The sequence below is a fragment of the Rousettus aegyptiacus genome, unplaced genomic scaffold (assembly GCF_014176215.1).
Source record: "Rousettus aegyptiacus isolate mRouAeg1 unplaced genomic scaffold, mRouAeg1.p scaffold_m13_p_14, whole genome shotgun sequence".
NCBI lineage: Eukaryota > Metazoa > Chordata > Mammalia > Chiroptera > Pteropodidae > Rousettus > Rousettus aegyptiacus.
Window position 1 is genome coordinate 58,360,769 of NW_023416289.1, and position 20,874 is coordinate 58,381,642.

Consider the following 20,874-nt stretch of genomic DNA (forward strand, 5'->3'; position numbering starts at 1 on the left):
GGTTGCGATTGCCAACGTCACCCCGGTTCAGTCTCCACAGACAAGCGCCCGTTTGCCACAGGGGCCAAGCAGCACCAAAAAGCGAAAAACTGTAATTGAGCTACAACGTTCTCCATTAACACAGCCGTGGACCCGGCCGCTGTCCAGCTGCCCGCGGGCCTCGCTGTCCCTTTCCAGGGGGAGACCTGCCGTCTGCCCTCCTGCCCGGCGGGCAGGCACGTCGTCCCGGCCCTGATCAGTACTTGCTTCCGGACGGCCTCTGTGACACTCGGCCGAGGGGGCAGTGAGCGGGGAGCAGGAGGAGCGACCTTCTCACGGTCAGGGGCGCTTGGCAGCACCCCACGCTGCCCCACCGCGGCGAGCCGTCCCGCCGGTGAGGCACACGCGCCGCACCCACCGCGGGGCTGACTCCGAAGCCACGGCGTGGCCGGCGGCGACGAGCAGCTGCCCCGTCCCGCACCCCGTGCTTCTGCGGCGCAGCCCACGGAGCAGGGCGAGAGCGAGAGAGGGCGCGTCGCGGCGGAGGGACGCGGCCGAGGCCACGTCCGCCCTCGCATCGGCTCTCCCGCCACCGAGGCCACATGCCCACAGCTACCCTGGGAAGCGGGCTGGACGCCCCCGCTTTGCCAAGGACAAGAGTGATGCCCGGAGAGGCCGAGTGGCCTATCTGGTCACCCGTCAGTGGGCGGATGGGAAGCCAAAGTCCGGGCCGGCCCTCTCTGCCCGGCGGGCCACAGGAGGAAGCGACAGAGACCAAAGTCCTCAGTGAACAGGAGTCCAGAATGCGAGGGTACGCGGTCTGGAGATGAGGCAAAGACCACGGCTTTGTCGATGGGAGAAGTCAGTGTTTTCATCTTTGTAAACACTCGAGATCAGTTGCATAAACCAGCCTCCGATCAGAACAGTCTGGAGCGAGCCCCACAAGGCGCACGAGGCACCTGCTTCTCAAACCTTTGGGAAAAGTGCACCCCCGGTTTCTCTAGGGGAGCGCTGGAGAGCTGCACCCCCGGTGTCTGACCAGCAGTGTGCCCTCTGCCATCGCCGCTCTCTGGAATGTTTACAGTCCAGGCCATCAGAAGGTACCGTGGTGGATCCCACCGGTCCATCAATGATTAACTCATCCACGGGACTTGTCAGGCAGCTTCATGGACTCCCCCCCTCCGCCCACGCGCGCGCACGCGCGCACACACACACACGTGTGCACACACACATGCACACACACGCACAAAGGAACCAGCCACAGCGTTCCCCACGGCCACGGGTCCGCACGCGGCTGACCCTTCACGTGTGTCGAGGCCGTGACGAGGACCTAAGAGGCCACCAGCGGTGCCGGAGCCCACGTTTCCAGGCGCCGGAGGTGTGTGTGTTTGCACGCCGCGCCCGCTTCCGAAGGCCAGACGAAAGAGCCACAATGCGCACGCAACGCCTGGCTTCTCGGAAATCTTGCGAAACTGCCGCTGCAGCGAGAGGCCCGGCGGTTCGCAAAACATTTGGAAACTTTATTTGAAGAGCTATTATATATAAGGAACGGTCCAGAGTGAGATGAGGCTTCTCGGAGCTTATGAATATTTATAGCATTACATTTTTGAAGACAACCGAAAAATTAAGTACAGTATTAATAAGGAACAGATTTACAAGAGTTAGCCATATGTTTACATTATGCAAACTGTATGTAAACACCTGTGACGGAATATCGTTAAATGCTGGAAAAGGGCAAGTGGTGGTGGGGGGGGGGGTTGCTGATATTTGGACATTTTCTTAAAGTCGGCCAATGATATTTTTGGAGTTTCTGACAATCTGTTCACTGAGGACTTCCTGCGGGCACATCTTGTCACTAGCCGCTTACCGACCCAGTGGAGTCCCAAATTCAAGGCAAAGGCGAAGGCCTGGGGTCATCGCCAGCCCTTTGTCCGTGGCCACTACACTTTGACGAGACACCCTAAACCTTGACCAGCTCCCTTCCCAGCCTCGCGGCCAGCTGCCCACAGTGCCAGGCCGCGAGCTAAGCGCATTGGAGTCCCCGAGTTAGCAACCAGATGGTCGCTTTCCCAGGTCACGGATGTCACCTTGGGCTTCATGACACCAGTCGGGCAGGGAGGGCCCCCTCTGAGTACAAACTCCAGGCTGACACACAGGGCGAAAGGCAAAAGTCTGTGAGGGGTGGGGGTGGGGGGTGACACAGGCCCCCTTTGCAAATCACATTTAAAGACCTGTAGCCACACCCTGTCACCAGATACCGCATTGGTCAAGAAGGGCCGACTAATTAAGGGTTGGCTTGTTTCCTTTAATATTTTATTAGAAAAGCCGTACGTGGTCACTGTAAGAAATCTGTAATGCGAGAAAAGTATAAGAAAAGGGAAATTTTCTAACTAGGATTGAATTGCAGTTGGGAATCCCTTGGGGTCAGTGACAGGTGCTTTGCTTAGAGTTCACAAGTGCCCTGGGTTCGAGGCGGGCTTATGGGCCAGAACCCGTCCCTCCTCCCCGCCTCCCGCCAGGGCCAGCGACGCCAGAGCCACGCCTCTCCTGAACACTCACTCCCAGGAGCTGCCAGAGGTCACACACGGTCCCATCGTGACGCAGGGGGAGAAAGAACGAGTTACGGATGACGTAAATGTCACCCCATCACCACCTTGCAAAAACCCTTTAGCAGGCACTAGCTGTGTGGCCTGGGCAAGCTGCTTGGCCATCGGCGGCCTCGTTCCCTCATCGGTCCCTGGGGGACAACAATGGCCCTTCGTCAGGCTGCGGTGACACACTGACAAAAGGGCTCCACCCCGTGCCTGCAGCACGCGCCCGTCGGCAATGACGACGGCGAGTGCTGCCCTCGAAAGCAGCTCTGAGTACTGCCACTGTGGCGAGAGAGCGTCCAGGGTCTTCGGGATGAAAATCAACACGTGCATCGATGAACAGAGTAACGCACAGTCCGATCTGTCAACGCCGCGAACAAATCAGTGCTGCCCGTTTTTCTAAGGAAAGCCCGAGGGTACGACCATCGCCGCCTGGGTATCTCCTTCCGCGAGCTGCAAGCGATCACGTCGGAATCCCTGCTTCTTAAGCGCGGTAGTAACGACCCACCTGTCTTCGTGTCCTGGGGGTTAAGCAGCACCAGCAGTCGATGTTGGGGCTCGTCGCGATGCAAAGGACAGAAGCGAACAGACGACGCGGCGAGTTTAACCTGAAAAACCAATAACATTGCCAGTTTGTTCGTGCGTCGGAGCAAGGGCAGGGGACGTCACTTGACAAGTAGCGCAGTATTTACTGAGCGAACGCTGCCACCCAGACGCCGACCTGACCGGGCGCAGGCAACATACAATGGAAGGGCTACGCCGTCTGGCTGAGCACGGGGGGCGCAGGCTCCCGGCCGCCTCCCACTCAGCGCTCCTCCTCCTCCCCTCGGCCACCGGCCCACACTCTTCCTGCTTCGGCGCACCCCCCACCCTCACCCCCGTCGGGCTCAGCCCGCGGAAGCTGAAGGCCACACACCTGCTCCGTGGCCACGCTATGGGCGCAGCCCGGGCAAGCCTGTGTCCACCCATGATGGCACGCAGGCTGCCCGATGCCCTGGCTCGGGTCCCTACGAGCAGCCTCGAGAAATCCATGCCCGCTCTGGGCCCGACAGGCTCGGCCCCGGCTCTGTGGCGATGCTGGGATGGAGGACGGCAGCCCCGAGCACCTGTTTGCTCATGACCGCGGGGCTCACTGGGCAGCGCGCCCGCGGCCTCGAACGCTGGGACTGTCCCAGAGCGCGTCTCTCCGCGCCCACGTCCCGGGCCCTCTTGGTGGCTCTCCGACTCACTGCTCCCAGCACCCAGGGCAAAAGGTCACCGTGCTCCATTGCAAAGGTGTGTTTTGAAGACCAAGAAGGGGACAGGAAAATGAGTGAGGGAGGCAGCTGCTTGTGAAAGTCTGCGGCCTCCACAGAGAACTACTTCTTAGCACATCCGGAGGCCCGTACACACCTCCATGCCTCCCCGTCTGCGGGTCACCTTACTGCAGGTCACTTTAACTGCCACTGGGGGGCGCCAAAAGCGTGTAAGTTCAGGGACCTCCTTCTGCAAACCAAGGATGAGCCACCTCTGGGAACTGGGTTCTTCCAGGAGTCGCTTACAAACTAGCATCTCCGAAATTTCAGGAAAGCTACGCTATATAAACCGGACTGGCCACTGCTTTAATGAATTCTGGAACACCTTCGGCACAGTGAAATCAAACCCTGTCTTCCTCAATCAACTTCACCTGCTGATAGCAACAATTTCCAGGATTTTTGGTATGAGTGAAAGAAATCTTCTATGTACAAAACAAGAAAATTTTGTTTCTTTCAAAGGATCAGCCCCAAATCTGAAAGAAAAGTGTCTTATATGTAGCCCAAGACTGATATACTCCTTTTACTTAATACAGTGGTGGTCGAGGGGTAGGATCTTAAATGTAACACAATTTTAAAATTTCACCCACAATCCCACAGGCCCAACAAGTAAATGGTTCTCATTTCTTTCCATTCTCTTCAGGTTCATACTCAAAGGGCAATCTCATCAGTGCTAAAAATCGTAATAGATGTCACTTCATTCCAATTGACATTACGTCATCACAAATCACAAAATTTTAGAGCTGAGCCAAACCTTAGTGATCAAAGACCAACCAATCCCCTCATGTTACAAACGAGGACACTGAGGCCCGGCCAGGCATTACACATAATTATCTCATTTAATCCTCATAACCGCAGTATGAGGCGAGCTTTGTTACTGTCCCCGTTTTAGAGATGAGCATACCAAGCCCAGAGAGGAAAAGACACCTGCTCGAGGTCACACAGCTGGGAAGTGCTAGACATGAGATTCACAGCGGGCTGTCTGGCTCAAGGACAAGATCCCAACCCGGGACTCTCTGCTTCTCATGGCGAAATTATTATAGTATTCACTCCAGAAGGGTTTTTGTTTTGTTTTGTTTTGTTTTTCATCTAAAATACTCTTCCATTAGCATCCTACTTCCTAACGAGTCAGATATTTCCGCAGCTCTCTGCCGACAGGGAAAGTCGTACCTGCTCCCCCGTGGGCAGAGAGAACGCCTCCGTCGTGGGCTGCGCGCCTTGCCTGAGCCTGGCGTAGTAAGCCAGGGCTGCCGCCTGCTGTCCCTCGGGGTCGTCTTCCAAAACATCCACCGGGTAAGTGCCTGCTGGGCGGAAGGGAAGGCCAGAAATGACACCGGTTTTGCTCTTTTGTTAATGAGAAAGTCACTTCTTTCTTGACTATTAAAAGACACCCAAAAGAACACGTTCTTTGAAAATGATGTTCACCTGGTTTTTTGTTTTTTTATTAATGGAAAAAAAAAAAAAGCAGTGTAGCTGCAGGAACCAAAAGAAAATAAAAGCCACTCGTGTTGGTGACAAGCTTGGCACCAGCCCCAAGGAGATGTGAGGTTCAGCTGAACCCTCTGGGGCCGCTGCAGAGCCTTCCTGTCACACACCCAGGACACTGGGCGGCTTCCCAGGACCTCCACACGGGCTCACACAGCGGCCACATGCACACGCAGGCATCTCGGGAGCCGAGACGAACTAGTTAACCTGGATGACTTTGACGAAATCCGATTTGACTTCTAATTTTGCCAGCTCATGTCCACATACAAGCAGGTTGCTAAGATTTGCCAATTCTTCTCTAAGCGGTCTGCTTTTTGTAAGCGAGTTTAGATGTACAGGTGAGCATGGCCTCGCAACTCCATGTCTGCACCTGCGGCATCTCTTCCCTATCGCCACGCTCTGTGAGAAAGACGACATCCTCAGATAATCATACGAATCGACGGCATCCAATTCTGTGTGGATGTCGGATTCCCTCTCTGGCTGGCACAGCCCCATCCCTGGGCCAATGGCCGCTTCCTCAGGGCTCACCGCGAACTCAGCCTGCGCCCTCTCTCCAGCCCTCCTGACGCTCTCGGGCCCTGGCCTCTGTCCTCCGTCCCGTCCATCCACCAACGAAAAAACTGCCCACTGAGTTGAGCTTCACTTTGTTTACAGGTGGGGAAACCGAGCCTGGAGGAAGGGCGTTTGGCTAGTCGGCGGGGCATGAGGTGCATCTGATGTCACAACCTCATGCGACACTCAGCTGCTGACGGCCCCATCCAAAGGGTCTCGTCCGCCAAGCCCCAAAGGCCCTTCCCGGTTCCGTGCCCGCTCCGTGTGGTGCCCCCCGCCCCCAGCTCCTCCGCCTCACCTTCTTCGAGGCCCATCCCAAACACAGCACACCAAGGAGCCTTCTGAGAGCCCCAAAAGGCAAGGGCTCGGGGTCACGGCGCCCTGAGTCTGAACCCCAGCTGGGCCCGGGGTGGGACCCACGGCACCCCACGCTGCCCCGTCCCTCTGGGCCTTGCGCACCTGAACGTGGCCCCGCACAGCGAAGGCCGCTCGCCTGCTCTGCCCGCTGCCTGCAGCGTGCGCACTGCTTGCGCTGTCGGGCCCCAGGCCCCTCGCCCCTCGCCTCTCGCCCCACGCTGACCACTGCCCCCCGCCCTGCCATCCCGAGCACTGGGGACACGGGGCGGCCTGCAGCCCAGCTCTCTGCTCAGAGCGCTCTCCGAGCCCCGACCTGGGCAAGCGGCTCCCTCGGGTGAGATGGCTGCGTGTGACTCCGTGTGCGTTCGCACGCGGTGCGGGGCACCCACAGTCCTGCGTGCTCGTCCCACCGAATCCACTGCCAGCAGCTCGAGGAGCCAGGAGAGACCCTCGGCTTTCGCTCTGGGGCGCTGGCCCTGTGTCTTGTAGGGGTTTGTCAAGCCCCGCCCCGCAGAGAAGGTGAACTCGGCCCCTCGACAGCCCTTGTGGCCAGAGCCTGGGAGGACACGGCGGTCGTCCTGGTCTTCCCAGAGAGGCACAGGGTGGGGGTACCTCGCTCAGGACCACCGACACCAGAGGCCGCCTGCTCCCAGGGAGCCCAGGGGGCCCTCTGCCCGGTGTCCCCGCGGCCCGCGGGGCCGGGAGAAACGCAGTGAGCGCGTGTTGCCCGCTCGCGCGCCACGAAACCGCTTCTCCTGCCGGCACGTGCTGGGCCGTGAGGCCCCCACGAAGCACTCGGTGCCCCCAGATCCTTCAGGCTCCATGCCTGCCCGGCTGGCCCAGGAGGCCCCTCGGGGTCTGCTCAGCGGGATCCGGGCAGAATCCAGGATGCCCTGACAGTGGGGGCTGCGTGGGGCAGCTCCCCGGGAATGTCGACCAGCCCTCCAGGAGAAGGAACATTGGCGCTCACACCACAGCGTGCGCCCACACTCAGTTCACCTCTAAAACCCGGAAGGAGCACCCCGCACATGGCCTGCTGCACCCCAAGCCAGCTTGGGGACACCAGCCTTTGGTTTTAATTAGTTTCCTTCCTTCTGGGGAACGTCCCCCATCAGGAAAGCTTGGCAGCTTCCTCTTACACAGAAAATGTGTGGATTAACAACATTCGGGTCTGGAAAATGGGCCAGTGTGAAGAAAGGAGCCGCTTAAGGCAGGAGAGGGGAGAGGGCATCCCATGCCAGCTGGGAAGACAGCTCCTGAACCAGGAGGAAGGGGGAACCCCCCTCCCCAACCCAGGAGGAAGACACACACACACACACACAGACACACACACACACACACGACACACACACACACACACACTCCTGCCTCCATCCCAGGGAAGACACGCACCCCCGCCCTCCCCCCGCTCCAAACCACAAGGGCACACGTGGTCAGTGCAGAGAGACCCTGAGGAAGTAAACAAGTCTGGGGTATCTTGCGCACGCAATGGGGGCCGAGCCAGGCCGCCGCACCCGCTTTGCTCGTGATGGAAGGCAGACCCGGGCAGGGGCGTCCAGATGTGACATGCTAACGGGCTTTAATGGCTTCAGCTGAACAGGAAATACTTTTCCGAAGCCAAAAGAATGTAATCTTTTCGGTATGATGTAACATGCTTTTATGAAAAGGGGCCCGCAGTGGAAATGAGAACTCATCACAGACTGTAAAGAAATGGAAATCCCCAAATGAACCCCGAACTTAAGAATTCACTTTCAGCATGTGTTTGCTGCAGTCATCGGAAAAAGAAAAGCCATGGGACGTCTTACGGCATCTTTCCAGGGAAAAGACTTAACCTGCTCAGGGTCGTTATGACAAAGTCTGAGTTCCCAGGTTTCATAAACGGAATGTCACACTCCTCCGAGCCACACTGCTTGTCACCCACTGGCTATCAGCCAGCCACTGCCGGTCAGTCAGGTAAGGCCTAATGCTCGAGGGCGCTCCCAGAACTTTTTGGCTCTCCCTATGTAAACAGCAACGCTAATCAATGAAGACCTTCAAAGGGGCCAATGCTTGGCACTTAATCACGGATTCAGTATCGCTTGCACGATAGTCTCTCCAAACACCACCTCACCACGTAGATCAGGAAAATGCTTTCATTTTCGTGAAGTGTAATTCTTCTCGCACGGGACTATAATCATGAGAAACATTGATACAGGCATTTTAAATTTCACTCGCCCCAGTCTTACGCATTTCGACTTCACCAAAAGCCTCTGCCCACGGGTAACTGATGACGTGGCATGATGTCGCTGGAAAAACTTGGCTATAATCACTGATTCCTTTTAGCCATGCGGCTTGTCATTCCAGAATGACAAAAAGAACAATTCTCGCTTGTGAAAATATATGAAAAAAAAAATGTAAGGATGCAAAATTACAAAAGAACATTCTACCGTTATTTTTTAAAATGGTTAAGAGTAGATATCGCTTGCAAGGAAGTTTTGTAGGTTTGCTTGTCTTTTTGTTCACGTAAGTGGTCTGGGTTTTTTTCTTCACAAATTAACGTCTTCTAAAAGGAAATCATGGTAAGAAGGGACCCTTAACCCTGGCGTGACCCCCTCGGAGCTGAGCAGAGGGCACGAGCTCGGACACCGGAGGTGGCAGGGTCCCCGAAGCGGGAAGGGGACCCGGCCAGGGCGGTGGGGTGGCGCCTGCAGGGAGAAGAGTCCCACGTTCCACCTCGGTGCTCGGAATTCACCGGGGCCCCCGGTGTCCAGGGAGGCATGCAGGTCACGGCCCAGGCCGGTCCCCGAGCTGTGTGTCTCCCCGCCGCGCTGTACGAACACTCTGTATTCACAGACACGTGCTTCACCCAGGCCTCCGACCACAGGCCGCCTCAGCACTGAGAACTACTTTTAACTTAAAATATAATTGTTTATTTATTTATTTTTTTAAAGAGGGCTGCTGCATACAGTGAGAACTACCCACCGACGCGTGAGGCGGGGCCTGGTGGGTATTTAAAGTCACAGAATCCAAGGTTTGTGCACCGATCTCTATGGCTTTTGTTGTATCGTGCTGCATTTTTGCAAAAAAAAAAAAAAAAAAAAAGTCCTGCAGAACACTGGCTCCCCGGGGTGTGGTGTGGGCGGGGGTTTCATAAGCTGGCACGTTTCAAAGTTTCAAAGAGGGGGCCCGCCGAGGCCCTGGGGGCTCGCTGCGGGGGTGGGAGGGGTCTCACGTGCCTGTCAGCGATCAGAGTTAGAAATTCTTAACCCGGCGTTTATTTCCCAAACTCGTTTCCCTGGGGACCCCTTGTTCCGAAGCACTGACTGATGACAAATGACCGAACGCACCTTGTAGAACGGCGCCCCGCAAAAACGTCGGGGCAGGAGGGCCGGTCACTACCAGGTGGACGGCAAACAGGCGAGCAAACGCCAGCCGCTCGCGGACACCGGGGACGGGGGCCCTGGTGTCATCAGAGCTGTCCCCCACAGACGGGGGCAGAGGACAGAAGGTGAGGCAAACACGCGCCTGGCTATTTTCGTTGGTTTCTGAAGAGCATCTGATCGCCAAAATATTCTTAGCGGAGAATTGAAAAAAAAAGGAAAGTTGGAAGGCAGAAGGCGGAGCGCGTCGGGACGTTCTGAGCAGAGGAGCAGAGCTGTCAGGGAGTGACGGGCCCGCGGAGAAAGGTCGGCAGGTGGTGGCGGGGACGGCTTCGTGCCCGGTAAGTGACAGGGAGCCTGTTGCTCTGTTGTCGCATATTTAGTATTGGCCAATTTGCAACTTGTCATTGCCTTGGCTGTGAATAAAGCACTCGTCCCGAATCTAAGATGGTAAAATATGCAGATGACTTTCTGAGCCACCCACACGAAGGTTTATGCAATCCTAATTGCTTTTAATATGAAGGTCTCATAATGGGAGCTTCGGGCGAGTCTTACTTTTAGGCAAATGATACCAAGATAAAACTGTTTTTCCCCTTGAATCGTTCAAAAGGACAGGGGCGGAACTGCAGGACTGTTCCTTTTGCATTCGAAGAGCGTCAGGCTCGGGGGCGATCGCGGACAGACAGGAGGAAACGGCACCTCTGACACCCGCTTCCTCGTTCGGATGGCGAGAGAGGGGTCCTCGCCTGCTGCAGCTGCAGGAGACTGGGACCTGCATGGCATGGCCTTCCTGGGGGGCGGGGCTCAGGAGGACGCAGACAGCCCGGCTCTGCGCTGTGCAGGTGACAGCACCTGGCCTTGGTGGCGGCCCCCACGCTGGTGGGAAAGGGCTCCGGGGGCCACCTGCCGAGCAGAACTGGCGCCCGAACCACACAGCACGGGACGCGGGGGGACAACACCCATCACCCCGACGCTTTCGCGCATGAGGCACGGGAGAACGTTTCTTAGAACTGACCCCAGACTGCCGTGGCTAACGGGCTTCCCAAACTCCCACCTGGAAGAGTCACGCCCCTGCACGCGACCCGTCTGCCACACCGCGAACGACGCCGCCTCGGAAGAGGGGGGACACGAGCTTCTCTCTGCCCGGCCATGCGCAAAGTGACAGGGCGGCTGCAGGCGGAGCGGCCCCCACTCTCCACGACACTGGGCGGTGCACGCTGGGTGGCAGCCGATGCAGACTCGGCGCCTGGACAGCCGCACGTGGAGGACGGACCGACGGACGAGAACGGGCCTGCCTCAAACCTACACGATGGCTTACTTAGGGAAGACGTGGTCTCCTCCCAGTACCTGGGAATGTGCAGCTGCATTTTTATAAGGGCAAACCATAGAAAACGGAAAACGGAAAAGGAGATGGAGAAGTCTGAGCCAAATATGAACGTTTGCATCAAGGTTAATACCAGCTCAGTTTTAAATTAAAAAATATATGTAAGGCAAAAAAAAACCAGAAAACAAAAAATAGACACAAACCTATAGATACAGAGGATGAGCTGACGGTTGTCAAAGGGGAGGGGAGTAGGGGTATGGGAATTAAATTAAATTAAATTACAAACAAGAGAATATTTAAATAAAACGTGTCACCTACAAGCAGAAAATTCACAGGCAGGGGGAAAAAAGAAATATAAAAGAAAGTTAATATTCCGCCGTCTGTGGATAAACAAAGCTTCTAAAGTACTAGTTGGGAGAAACTGCTTTACACCTTACATTTGTATAGTGTTCTCCAGTTTACAAAAGGCTTCCACAAATCCTCACTTGTCTGAGACCTACATCGCCCCCTCTGAAGTCAAGAAAGCACAAAGCGTGAGCATCAGTTTTTGGACGTGGAAAGCTGGCAATGCGGCCGGAACTCAAACCCGATCTTGAACTTGCCAGCAGAGCCTTCGTCAGCGGTGGCAGTGCAGGTGACGAGGGAGGGATGGCAGGCTTGAGCCAGATGCCAGCAGGGGGCGTGTGGGCAGGGCGAGGGGCCCGGCCGACCTTCTGCTCCAAAACCCCTCCCGTCCGCTCAAGTCACCGAAATGCAGCTAGTAGCTTTCCAATGGTGACACATTTGGGAACTGGGACCGGAAACAGCGTGAGGTGGTAACACCCCAGCTCTCTCCGAAGGAGGAGACTGGTGAACCTGCCAGCAGAAGGAGGAGGTGTGCACTATTCGAAAATGCTACGCATTTCCCTTCGGGTATTATGAACCAGTTTGAAAAGACAGATGGAACACCCACAAAATGATGCCGCCTTGTCACACCTCCCCGACATCGGGCCACACAGCGCGGTTTGGGCATGAGGGCAAAGGGCACCGGCTTTGGGGCCATTCAGACCTGATTTCAAAAAATCTCCGAAATACATGAGAAAATAAACTTCCACGAAAAGGTCAACGCAGAACACAGAATCAGACACGCAAAGACCGCGGATACCGAAATTATCCAATGACATGGAATATAGGGATGTTCAATATGTTTAAAGATGTTTACACAGGGGATTTGCGCAGTTAAGATTTTTTAACTGCCCCATAGGATTCTAAAGAGGAAAGAATGTAGAGCATCTAGGACTGGATGTCTTTAATAGCCAATCTACTGAAAAATGTCATCTGAAGGAGTGACCCAGAATGCAGCACGGAAAGACAAGACAGGTGAAAAATATGTAAGTCAGGTTAAAAAAGATAGAAAGTAGAATGACGAGGTCCAGCAACAATGTAACCGAAGTTCCAAAAGGAGCAAAATGAATAAGGAAGAGACAAGGTTTGAAGAAATAATGATTGAAGTGTTTCTAGAATTAATGCGAGACACCTATCCTCAGACTCTAGAATCTGAAAGAATCTGGGAAGAGAAAGAAAAATACCCACCTAAACACACTGGTCAAGCTGCAAAACGACACAGAAAGATGACCCCGGAGGCAGCCGGGAGGGAAAGACAGACCCTCCCGAGGGAACGACGATGACTTGGACAGCTATCACCCCGCCGGCGACGATGGGAGCCAGGAAACAATGGACGAAGATCTTTAAGTGCAAAAGGAAAACAACTTCCATCCTCCATCTAGCAAAGGGAAATTCCAAGAATGTGGGTGAAATAAAGTAACGTTTAGAAAAACGAAACCCGAGTGAGTTGATGACTGGCAGATTCTTACCCAGGTTATTTCTACAGGGTGCCTTTCGGGGAAGGGAAACTGACCTCAACAGGAAGTCAGTCGAGACAACAGCACATAAATTGGAAATGGGATAACTGTAGCAAAAGCACTCTGAGGCCCTCATAGCACTCCGGAGAAAGTTTAGAATTGATTAATTTCAGAATTAATTACAGTTAATGTGCACATTAAAATTTCTAAGTTAGCTCCTAAAAGAACAGAAACATAAATATTCCATTTCAAAATAGGAGAGAGAATGGAATTAGCGCAAGGACGATGGAATCGCAATTTAAAAGGAGGCAAGACATGAAAACGAGATGATCTGTCTTCAATTAAATTGATATTTCATTGTTATGTACGTATTCAGGTTTATATTTAATTCAATATTTAACAGTTATGATTAAAAACAGATACTCATCAATAAATAACTAGACTACACTTTTGCAGGACAGATTTTGTTTTATCAGTGTTTTTACCCCAAGTATCGTTTAAAATTTTAATATGTTTATTCAATATTCATGTTACGAAAAAATGCAAAGCAACACCTTTATTTCTGCATAGCTTACGCATTTTTTCCCAAGATGTTCTAACAGCCCCAATGTGTGCAACACACGTGCAACACACATGCGCTACGGAAACCACACTTATTGTTAGGCATAAAGGTCAAAACAAACAACCGACTGTAATTCAGCGTTTGGACACTGTGCCCCTTGGCCCACGCACGCACACTCACCGAAGACAGGACAACGGTGCAGGGGAAGAGTGCCACGCACGAGGCTTACGTAATGGCAGCGGCTACCCAGCGGGGACCTCTCCGGCACCCACCGCTGAGTGGACCATTCGGGGACTTTGATCGGGGTTTATTTCAGCAAAATGCAAGAACATGAACTTGACCTTCTCTCTCTGTTAATGGACTTTGCAAGTAGTGGTTAGAGACTCGGTTTCCAAGAAAAACACATTTGTCTTAATTTCTGCAAGTCAAGGAAACCAAGCCCCCAGCCCTGAGCCTCGAGCAATGCCCGGTGGTGGCCCTGATTCGGAGGAGCGGAGAAGCGTCAGAAGGTGTCCAGGCCTTGACGGACGCCGGGCCCGATGTGAGGAGGCTCCCAGCGGGCCGGAGAAGGTGTCAGACAGGGAACGACGTACCTGGATTTAAGAGGACAGTGGCCTTTGTAGTTCCACATGTCGTGTGTCCCACCCCAACCCAAGCCTGCGGACTGCTGGCCTTGGACCTGAACCCCCGCAGCGGAGGATGGGGCCACTGGAGGCCCGGGGTTCACGAACCACAGCTGCTACGTCCTAACACGCGCTGTCCAAAGGCCACAGACCTTCAGTCGCCACTGACGGTCACTTAACTGCAGCTGCCATCACCCGGAACCTGACTTTGAAAGTCACGTGACCCCGGGGGCATCTCACCAGCGACGTGATTGCATTTTACCGTGAAGTTCGTTTCTACAGCACGCACAGCATGGCAGAAAGCACAGCCATTTTCTATAACCCCCTGGAATTCCCCTGGGCCGAGCTGCAAGTGAGAATGTCGCCAGAGCAGCGAGCCAGCTGCTGTCAGGAACCCAGCTAAGGCCAGTCAGCCGGCCACCAGACTAGGGTTTCAAAGGTCAGAAAGACAACACCTCAGCGCCCACTGCCTCCCACCGCCCAGGCCGAGTCCTGGCCACCCGGCCGCTCACACCATCCTGCCCGGAGAAGGTCAGGCACCAGCCACCTCGGGCCCCACCGCACGCAGTACTGATCCCCACATGACGCAGGAGTAGCCGACATACTGCACGGCCACGTGGACTTCAGGGACCACCTCGTCCTTTCCCTTCCCTGCTGGCGAAGGAACAGAGACTCGCTGAGGGCCAGTAAAACACTCGGTGACAGCGATTACGCCCGATGCCAGCCCCCCACCCACTTCCCCCAATAAGGCCCTGCTCCCCAGGAAGTGAGATCCCCAAACTCACCACCTCCACGGGCCTCTCCCTAAGGGCACGCCTCAACACCTTGAACTAGACAAGATCCCAAATGGCTGATGAATATTTAAGTTTCATCTTGATTAGAGGTCATCTCTGAGGACCTGGCTCATGGATGATTCCATTCCTGAGGCTCCACCTTTTCGGGGGATTGAAAGAAGGCTCCCCTTCAAACCTCCTCGCTTTCTCTGGGGAGTCACACCACATCCCAGCACTGCCACCTACTAGCCAGGTGACCTTAGGCAAGGTCCTTCAGCTCCGTGCCTCAGCATCTTCACCGGTAAAACGGGGATAATTATAGTGTCTGCATTTACTATTTATTATGAGGCTCAACTTTGACAGTGACAGGACAGACCTCAGCGCCGCACCTGCGCACAGCGAAGTGCCCCCGGGAGTAGATTCGAAAATGTGCTGAAGTCTCCCCCACCAAGAACGCAAGGGAAACCGCCCCTCACTCACACCATGACCTTGCGTGCAGCCTTCTCCTTCTCATCCCTGTGAACCCTCTAGAAACGGCGGCTGGGCGGGGCTCCCCAGGGGGCCGGGGACATACCACCTTCCTTTCCCGCTGGCCTCCCTCCCCTGACCCTCCTTCTTGGCCAGCCCAGATCTGCACCCGCCTCAGCATCACTCAGCCCCAGGCCCTGCCTGCAGGTCGCAGTGATGCCTGCGGCTCCTGCCTTCCTGTCACCCAGGGCATGCCCACCCTGGGCCTTCACCTGCTCCGCCCTCTCTCCGCTCGGCAATGGGGGTCCCCTGTGGAAATCGGGGCAGGCACTGGCCCTTCCGATTCCTCCGGAGCTCTGGAGAAAGTGTTGCTGACCGACCCTTCAGTGTCTCTAATGAGAGATGTCCCGAAGTCACGGTGTCTGGATCCCATCACGTTTCCCCGCCCAGTCGGTCGGTTCCTTTATCAGACTCGCCACTGTCCCTGCTCCCCAACCCAAGTTCAAGTCGTCGTGGACCTCCCTCCTCGCCTGCTGGCTTTCCTGTCCATAAAGCTCTGCTTTGTTTACTTCCAGTGCAAACTGTCCAACAGCTAACTTTCCTAAATTGGAACACTAAACTGACTTCCTAAATGGAGATTATAAAATAGGCAATTCTCACAAATGCTGCGATTTTGTGTGTAAACAGAAGAGGAGGCAAACACATGGCCGTCTCTGTGTCTACTCTAAATTTCGGCAAGGGCCCACAGTCATCTCTGACGAACACAGGGTCTCATTCGATCCTTGCAAGGCAGCTCGATTCCTTATCTTATAGATGAGGGAAGCTCAAGGTGAAGGATGCGGGGAGTAACAGGCCTGGACTGTGTCTGCTTCCTCTTCCCTTTCCACTGTGCTCCGAGCTGAAATGACAACAACAGATGGTCTGGTAGAGCCTAGGAAGGGCTCAGCATTGGGGAAATTAAAAACACACACACTCCGGAGGCTGGGGGGCAATGTGTGTGGCCCTGAAGCATGTCCCGAATTACCGGGGGTACTCCCAAAGCCCCCTTGGAGAGTACCCCCACCTGACACACATACTGAGAAGCCTCATCTGATACAGAGCACAGCTCCCATGCGAATGTCTCTCTCTCTCTCTCTCCCTCTCTCTCTCTCCATTTCAGGACTAGAGCGAAGTGGGGACTCAATACAGCCTCAACTGGAGGCACAATTCTTAGCTGAATACATCCTTACTAAAGGAAGAAGGAGTCTCATGAAGACATGATTTGCTCAAACTCCTTTTGGAAATGGGCTGTCGAAGCTTGGGCAACGGTTCAGCTATGCCAAACTCCAATCCAGTAGGACCTAGTGCATGTGGACGTGATTAATGGGCAACTGCTATGTGTCATCTGGGCCATCGGCAACCAGAAAAGCCACAGGAAACACAGGAAAACTCTTAAACCATTTAGACCAACTACACTTTTCCAGAAGATGAAATTAACCATTACTTTTCCCATTAGTAAAACTGGGTAGAAAACGCCCAGCTGTAAGGCAAGAGTTGGGCGGGATTCTCTGGCTCAGGGTGCCATTCGGAGGCAGAGGGGAGGGGAGAAAGCGTGGACTGAGCCACTGGCTCCATGTGTGGACTCCCCACGTTAAAAGTTATGGGACATAAACTGGCAACAGCAATCACTGTCCACAGCTAGGATGGCCAACAATCCAGAAAGGACCATATAAAAGAAATAAAAAATGAAACAGTATCTTCCTCTCTAAATAGAAATTGGTGACTGGCCCCCTTCTCTCTGTAACTCACTTGAAATCAGGGGAAAACAAAGTCAAAGTCACAGCTTTTAAATGCAGGTCATAAAAACGAGTCCAGTAAGTCCTCAAAGTCAAGGGTAGGTTCTGTGGCTTTAAGCGAAACGTAAAATGAAACCGGATCGGCCACAGGCTAATTGAAATAAACAGGAGTTAGGTTCCGAGGCATCTCATCGACGCTGTTAATGAAACTGTGTTGTTTTTATTCCAAGACCCGCTTAACGATGGTGTTTTGAGAAATGTGCCCTTGGGCCCTTTGCCCGCGGTCGTGGGACCGGCAGACGGGGCGCACGCACACGGCCCGCGCCGCGCACCTGCTCAGCACCCGCGCCAGCCCCGTGCCCGGCCGCGCCCCTCGCGTTTTCTTCGGGGGAGGCTCGGGCCCGGCCCCCGTCCCCGGGCGCGCCCTGCGACGCAGGCTTCGCTGCCCGCCGCGGAGCTAGCGGGCCCGGAGCGGGGTCCGGGCGCCCGCTGTACCCCGAGCTCCATATCGACGTCTCCCCGACCGCGCGGCTCCCGTTTCACAGACGAGCGCCGCGAAGGCAGGGCGCTCGCCACGCCGGGTCGCCCGTGACCGAGGCCCCCCCGGGGGCGGCGGCGCCCGCCCGCGCGTCTCGTTCCCGGGCGGCGACAGGTGCGCGGGCGCGAGACCTGGCGCCGACTGGGGGAAAGTTCGCTGGCCGCGCGCGCTGTTTACGGTCTCGTTTTGCAGCGCCGGGGCTCCGGGCCACCCGGCCAGCCCAGCCATTGAAACCCGACCCACGGGGAGGGGCCGTCGGCCCGCGGCTCCCTTACCTGCGGCCCCGGCCGCCTCGGCCTCCATTCTCCGGCTCCCGCGGCTCTGCGCCCGCCCCCGGGCAGCCCAAGTTCACCTCGCCGTCCCCGCCCCGCGCTGCTCCCGCCCCGCCACCTCCCCGGGGACCGGGGGGGGGGGGGGTGGCGGGTCCCCCTCTCTCCCGCCCCCTGCACTGGGGCCACCACCACCCAGTCTTCTTCGCTAGCGACCCCTGGCTCCCCAGACAGTTCGCAAAGCGGGGGGTCACCGCCTCCAAGAAGTACTTAATTCCCCTTGATTCTTCGCAAAAGTAAACCGTTCGCACCGCCGCCCCCTGCCAGTGCCCCTGGGCCTGGCTTCGTGCCCCTTCCCGCTTCCCTTCTATTTCTATAGACAGGAGACGTTTGTGTTGTTGCTTTTCGAAAATTTACAGTCGAAACATGAAAATTTTCAGAGCTGAAAAATGGATGGCACACACGGCGCAGAGCATCCAGTAATCTTTTCCGTCCATTCCACAGTCTTTTCCACGTTCTCAACAACTGTAAACTCGCCGCCGTTGCTGATAAGGAACACCCTCACTGAGTGTTCGAGCTCACACTCACTGGAAACTGCAAAACTCAGTGAGAGGCGATTGTTCTCCAGTAAGTCCTCTTGGCCCCTCTTCAAATGGTTTTCTTACAGGGGAAGTGGGGTGCAGGGGTGGTTTTAAAATGCCACCAGCCTGGGTTCCCAGAGGCCCGTGGTTGGTAGCTGGTGCCTCCGCTCTTTGATTGGCAGCTCTGAAGTCTGTGCTTCTGGACGGTCCCCTGGAGGGCATCCCAAGCCCTCCTGGGCCTCGGTCCCAGATTGGGTCTGGATCTCGTCTGTGTGCCTTGTCCCTGCACCCCAGCAAATGGCGCCTTGGGGGTAAGCCCCAGCTGCTCCCACGCCTTGGGAGCGACCTATCTGAGGAAGACCAGGCACCCCAAACAAAGGGCGACAAAGGGCTGCTGTGCACATGACTGCACCACGCTGGGGGGCCCAGCGCCACTCTCCTGGAAGTCTGAGATTTCACCTTCCACAGGGAGGAAAACACAGGGCAGCTGGGGCCACAGCACTCAGGACACTTCACTCCTCCACACACCACGTCCTCACTCGACACACACTTATTAGGCTCCTACTGTGTGCCCTATCTCTTCTAGATTTCTAGGGATTCGGCAGTGAACACTGTGAACAAAACCCTGACCTCATGGAGGTTACTTTCCAGGGGGCAGGTGGTAGAACGGAATAGGCTGTTAAATAAGGGCCCAGAAAAAGAATAAAACAAAAAGGGGCAAACCCACAAAGAAAGCGACGGCACTGAGCATGTGGGAAGCGGAAATGGCAGTGACCACAGCAAGTGCAAAGGCCCCGAGGCAGAAACAAGTTTGTTTTTTCTTGGCCTCCTGAGTCTCTGTTAAGCCCCTGATAACCATGGGTATTACCTAAGGTATTGGCATATAGGACTAAAGAGTTATTAATCTCTGCTGTAAAACATACTCCTTCAAAGCTTTGTTACATTTTTTTTTTTTTTAAGTTTTTGGGTTGTTTTTTAAATGACTCACATAGTACCTGAATACATGTTCTTTCAGAAAAAAAAAATTATAAAGAATTATAGAATGAAAAGTTCCTGCTTCTCATTCAAGTCCTGTTCCCAAAGTCCATATCTGGTCAAATACTTTCTCTTTTCCTTGATGGTTTCTGGGGTTTCTGTCTTGCTTGGCTCTACTAAAACACCCCCAAATTAGAAAAAAAAATTCTTCTACATTCGCTTCCAACATTTTTATTGTTTTGGCTTTTAGATTTGCATTTTAAATCCAACCGCAATGTATTTATGTATATGGCATAAGGAATAATTCTAATTATAGCCAACTTGGTTCCCACACCATTAAATAGTCCATTCCTTTCACTTTCTATATTGGATGTGAATTACTTTCTATATCATATTAAATTCCCATGTGCATTATGCTTCATTTTATTGATCGTTTTATTATTTCTACCACAATATCACACTATTTTAATTACCATAGCTTTACGGTGTGTTTGAATATCTGGGAGGACAAACCCTTCCTTATCAAATTTGCAAGCCAGCTGCTGAAGCATACTGGGGTCTCACTGAAATAGCATGTGGTCTGGCACATCGAACTGTACAGCACCAGCAGCTGTAAAGTTGTGAGCCTCCCATCGAAGAACATAACCACGCCTTGGTTTATTCAGGTCTTTTATAGGTTTTTTTAAGGCTAAAGGTCTTATAAATACATCTAATCCATTGTTTTCTAGGTTTATTCCTACTTATTTCTGATATTTGTAAGCTATTGTGAATAAGTTACTTCTTCTCTTCAATTACATTTTCTAATTGGTTATTACTGGTATATAAGAAAACTACTGGCTTGGGTATATGCCAGTCTCATAGCCAGCCACTGTGATGAGGTCCAATAGTTCAAAGGTGGCTATCATAGATTTTCTATGTAAACAATAAGATTGTTCGAAAATAAGTTGGATTTTTAAACCTACTTAGCCACTCAGCAATCACATCTTGACTAACCAAGGAAAAAAGAAAAATATTATCTATCTATCATCTATCTATCTATCTATCTATCTATCTATCAATCAATCATCTACCTCTATCTATGTCTGTCTGTCTACATACACCAGGAAATACAGGCGCCACAGAAGGTCTCAGCGTGCTTTCAGTATGGTCTTCTCCTCCATTCTGGGGGTTGCTAAGTACTCTGCTGCATCCCCCATCTGACCTCATTTATCTGCACGGCAATTTCTTCAGTGTTAAGAACATGACTGTTCTAGCCATTCCCAAGGTATTTGTGAAATTTGAAAGAAAAATGTAGTATTTAGACAACAGGACTAGCAAGCTGCTGGATTTTAATAAGTAAACAAAGTCCTATTGCAGCAAAAACTGACAGGAAAAAATATAAGACAGAAGACAAATACAGGCACACCTTTCTCTTGTAAACTGTAGAGAATGTTACCTTATAATGTACCATAGAAAAATACCATAAATTTTTAAATGCCAATTTTCTAGCAATTATTTCTAATTCCTAGGTGAAGTTATAAAACCTAGGAT

At 53.6% G+C, this 20,874-nt stretch overlaps 1 protein-coding gene across 11 annotated transcripts in view; it reads right to left on the bottom strand.

Annotated features, from left to right (window-relative positions):
* FAM169B (family with sequence similarity 169 member B) overlaps positions 1–17,854 on the bottom strand; it is an 80,213-nt gene extending 62,359 nt beyond the window's left edge. For 6 of the 11 annotated variants that reach the window (XR_001596514.2, XR_001596513.2, XR_004954354.1 and 3 more), the window contains exons 1-3: positions 17,795–17,836; positions 5,033–5,166; positions 3,079–3,178 (exon numbers count right to left, since the gene is read on the bottom strand). Coding sequence is in view for 8 of the 11 variants with exons in the window: in XM_016141831.2 (XP_015997317.2) it covers positions 3,079–3,178; positions 5,033–5,166; positions 17,795–17,822 (262 nt within the window). In the remaining 3 variants the exon portion in view is untranslated. Of the gene's footprint in view, positions 1–3,078; positions 3,179–5,032; positions 6,017–12,511; positions 14,666–15,478; positions 17,317–17,794 lie in introns of those variants that run through there. The other 5 variants (XM_036232015.1, XM_016141830.2, XM_036232019.1 and 2 more) reach the window with 4 other exon arrangements.
* Between the last annotated feature and the right edge of the window lie 3,020 nt (positions 17,855–20,874).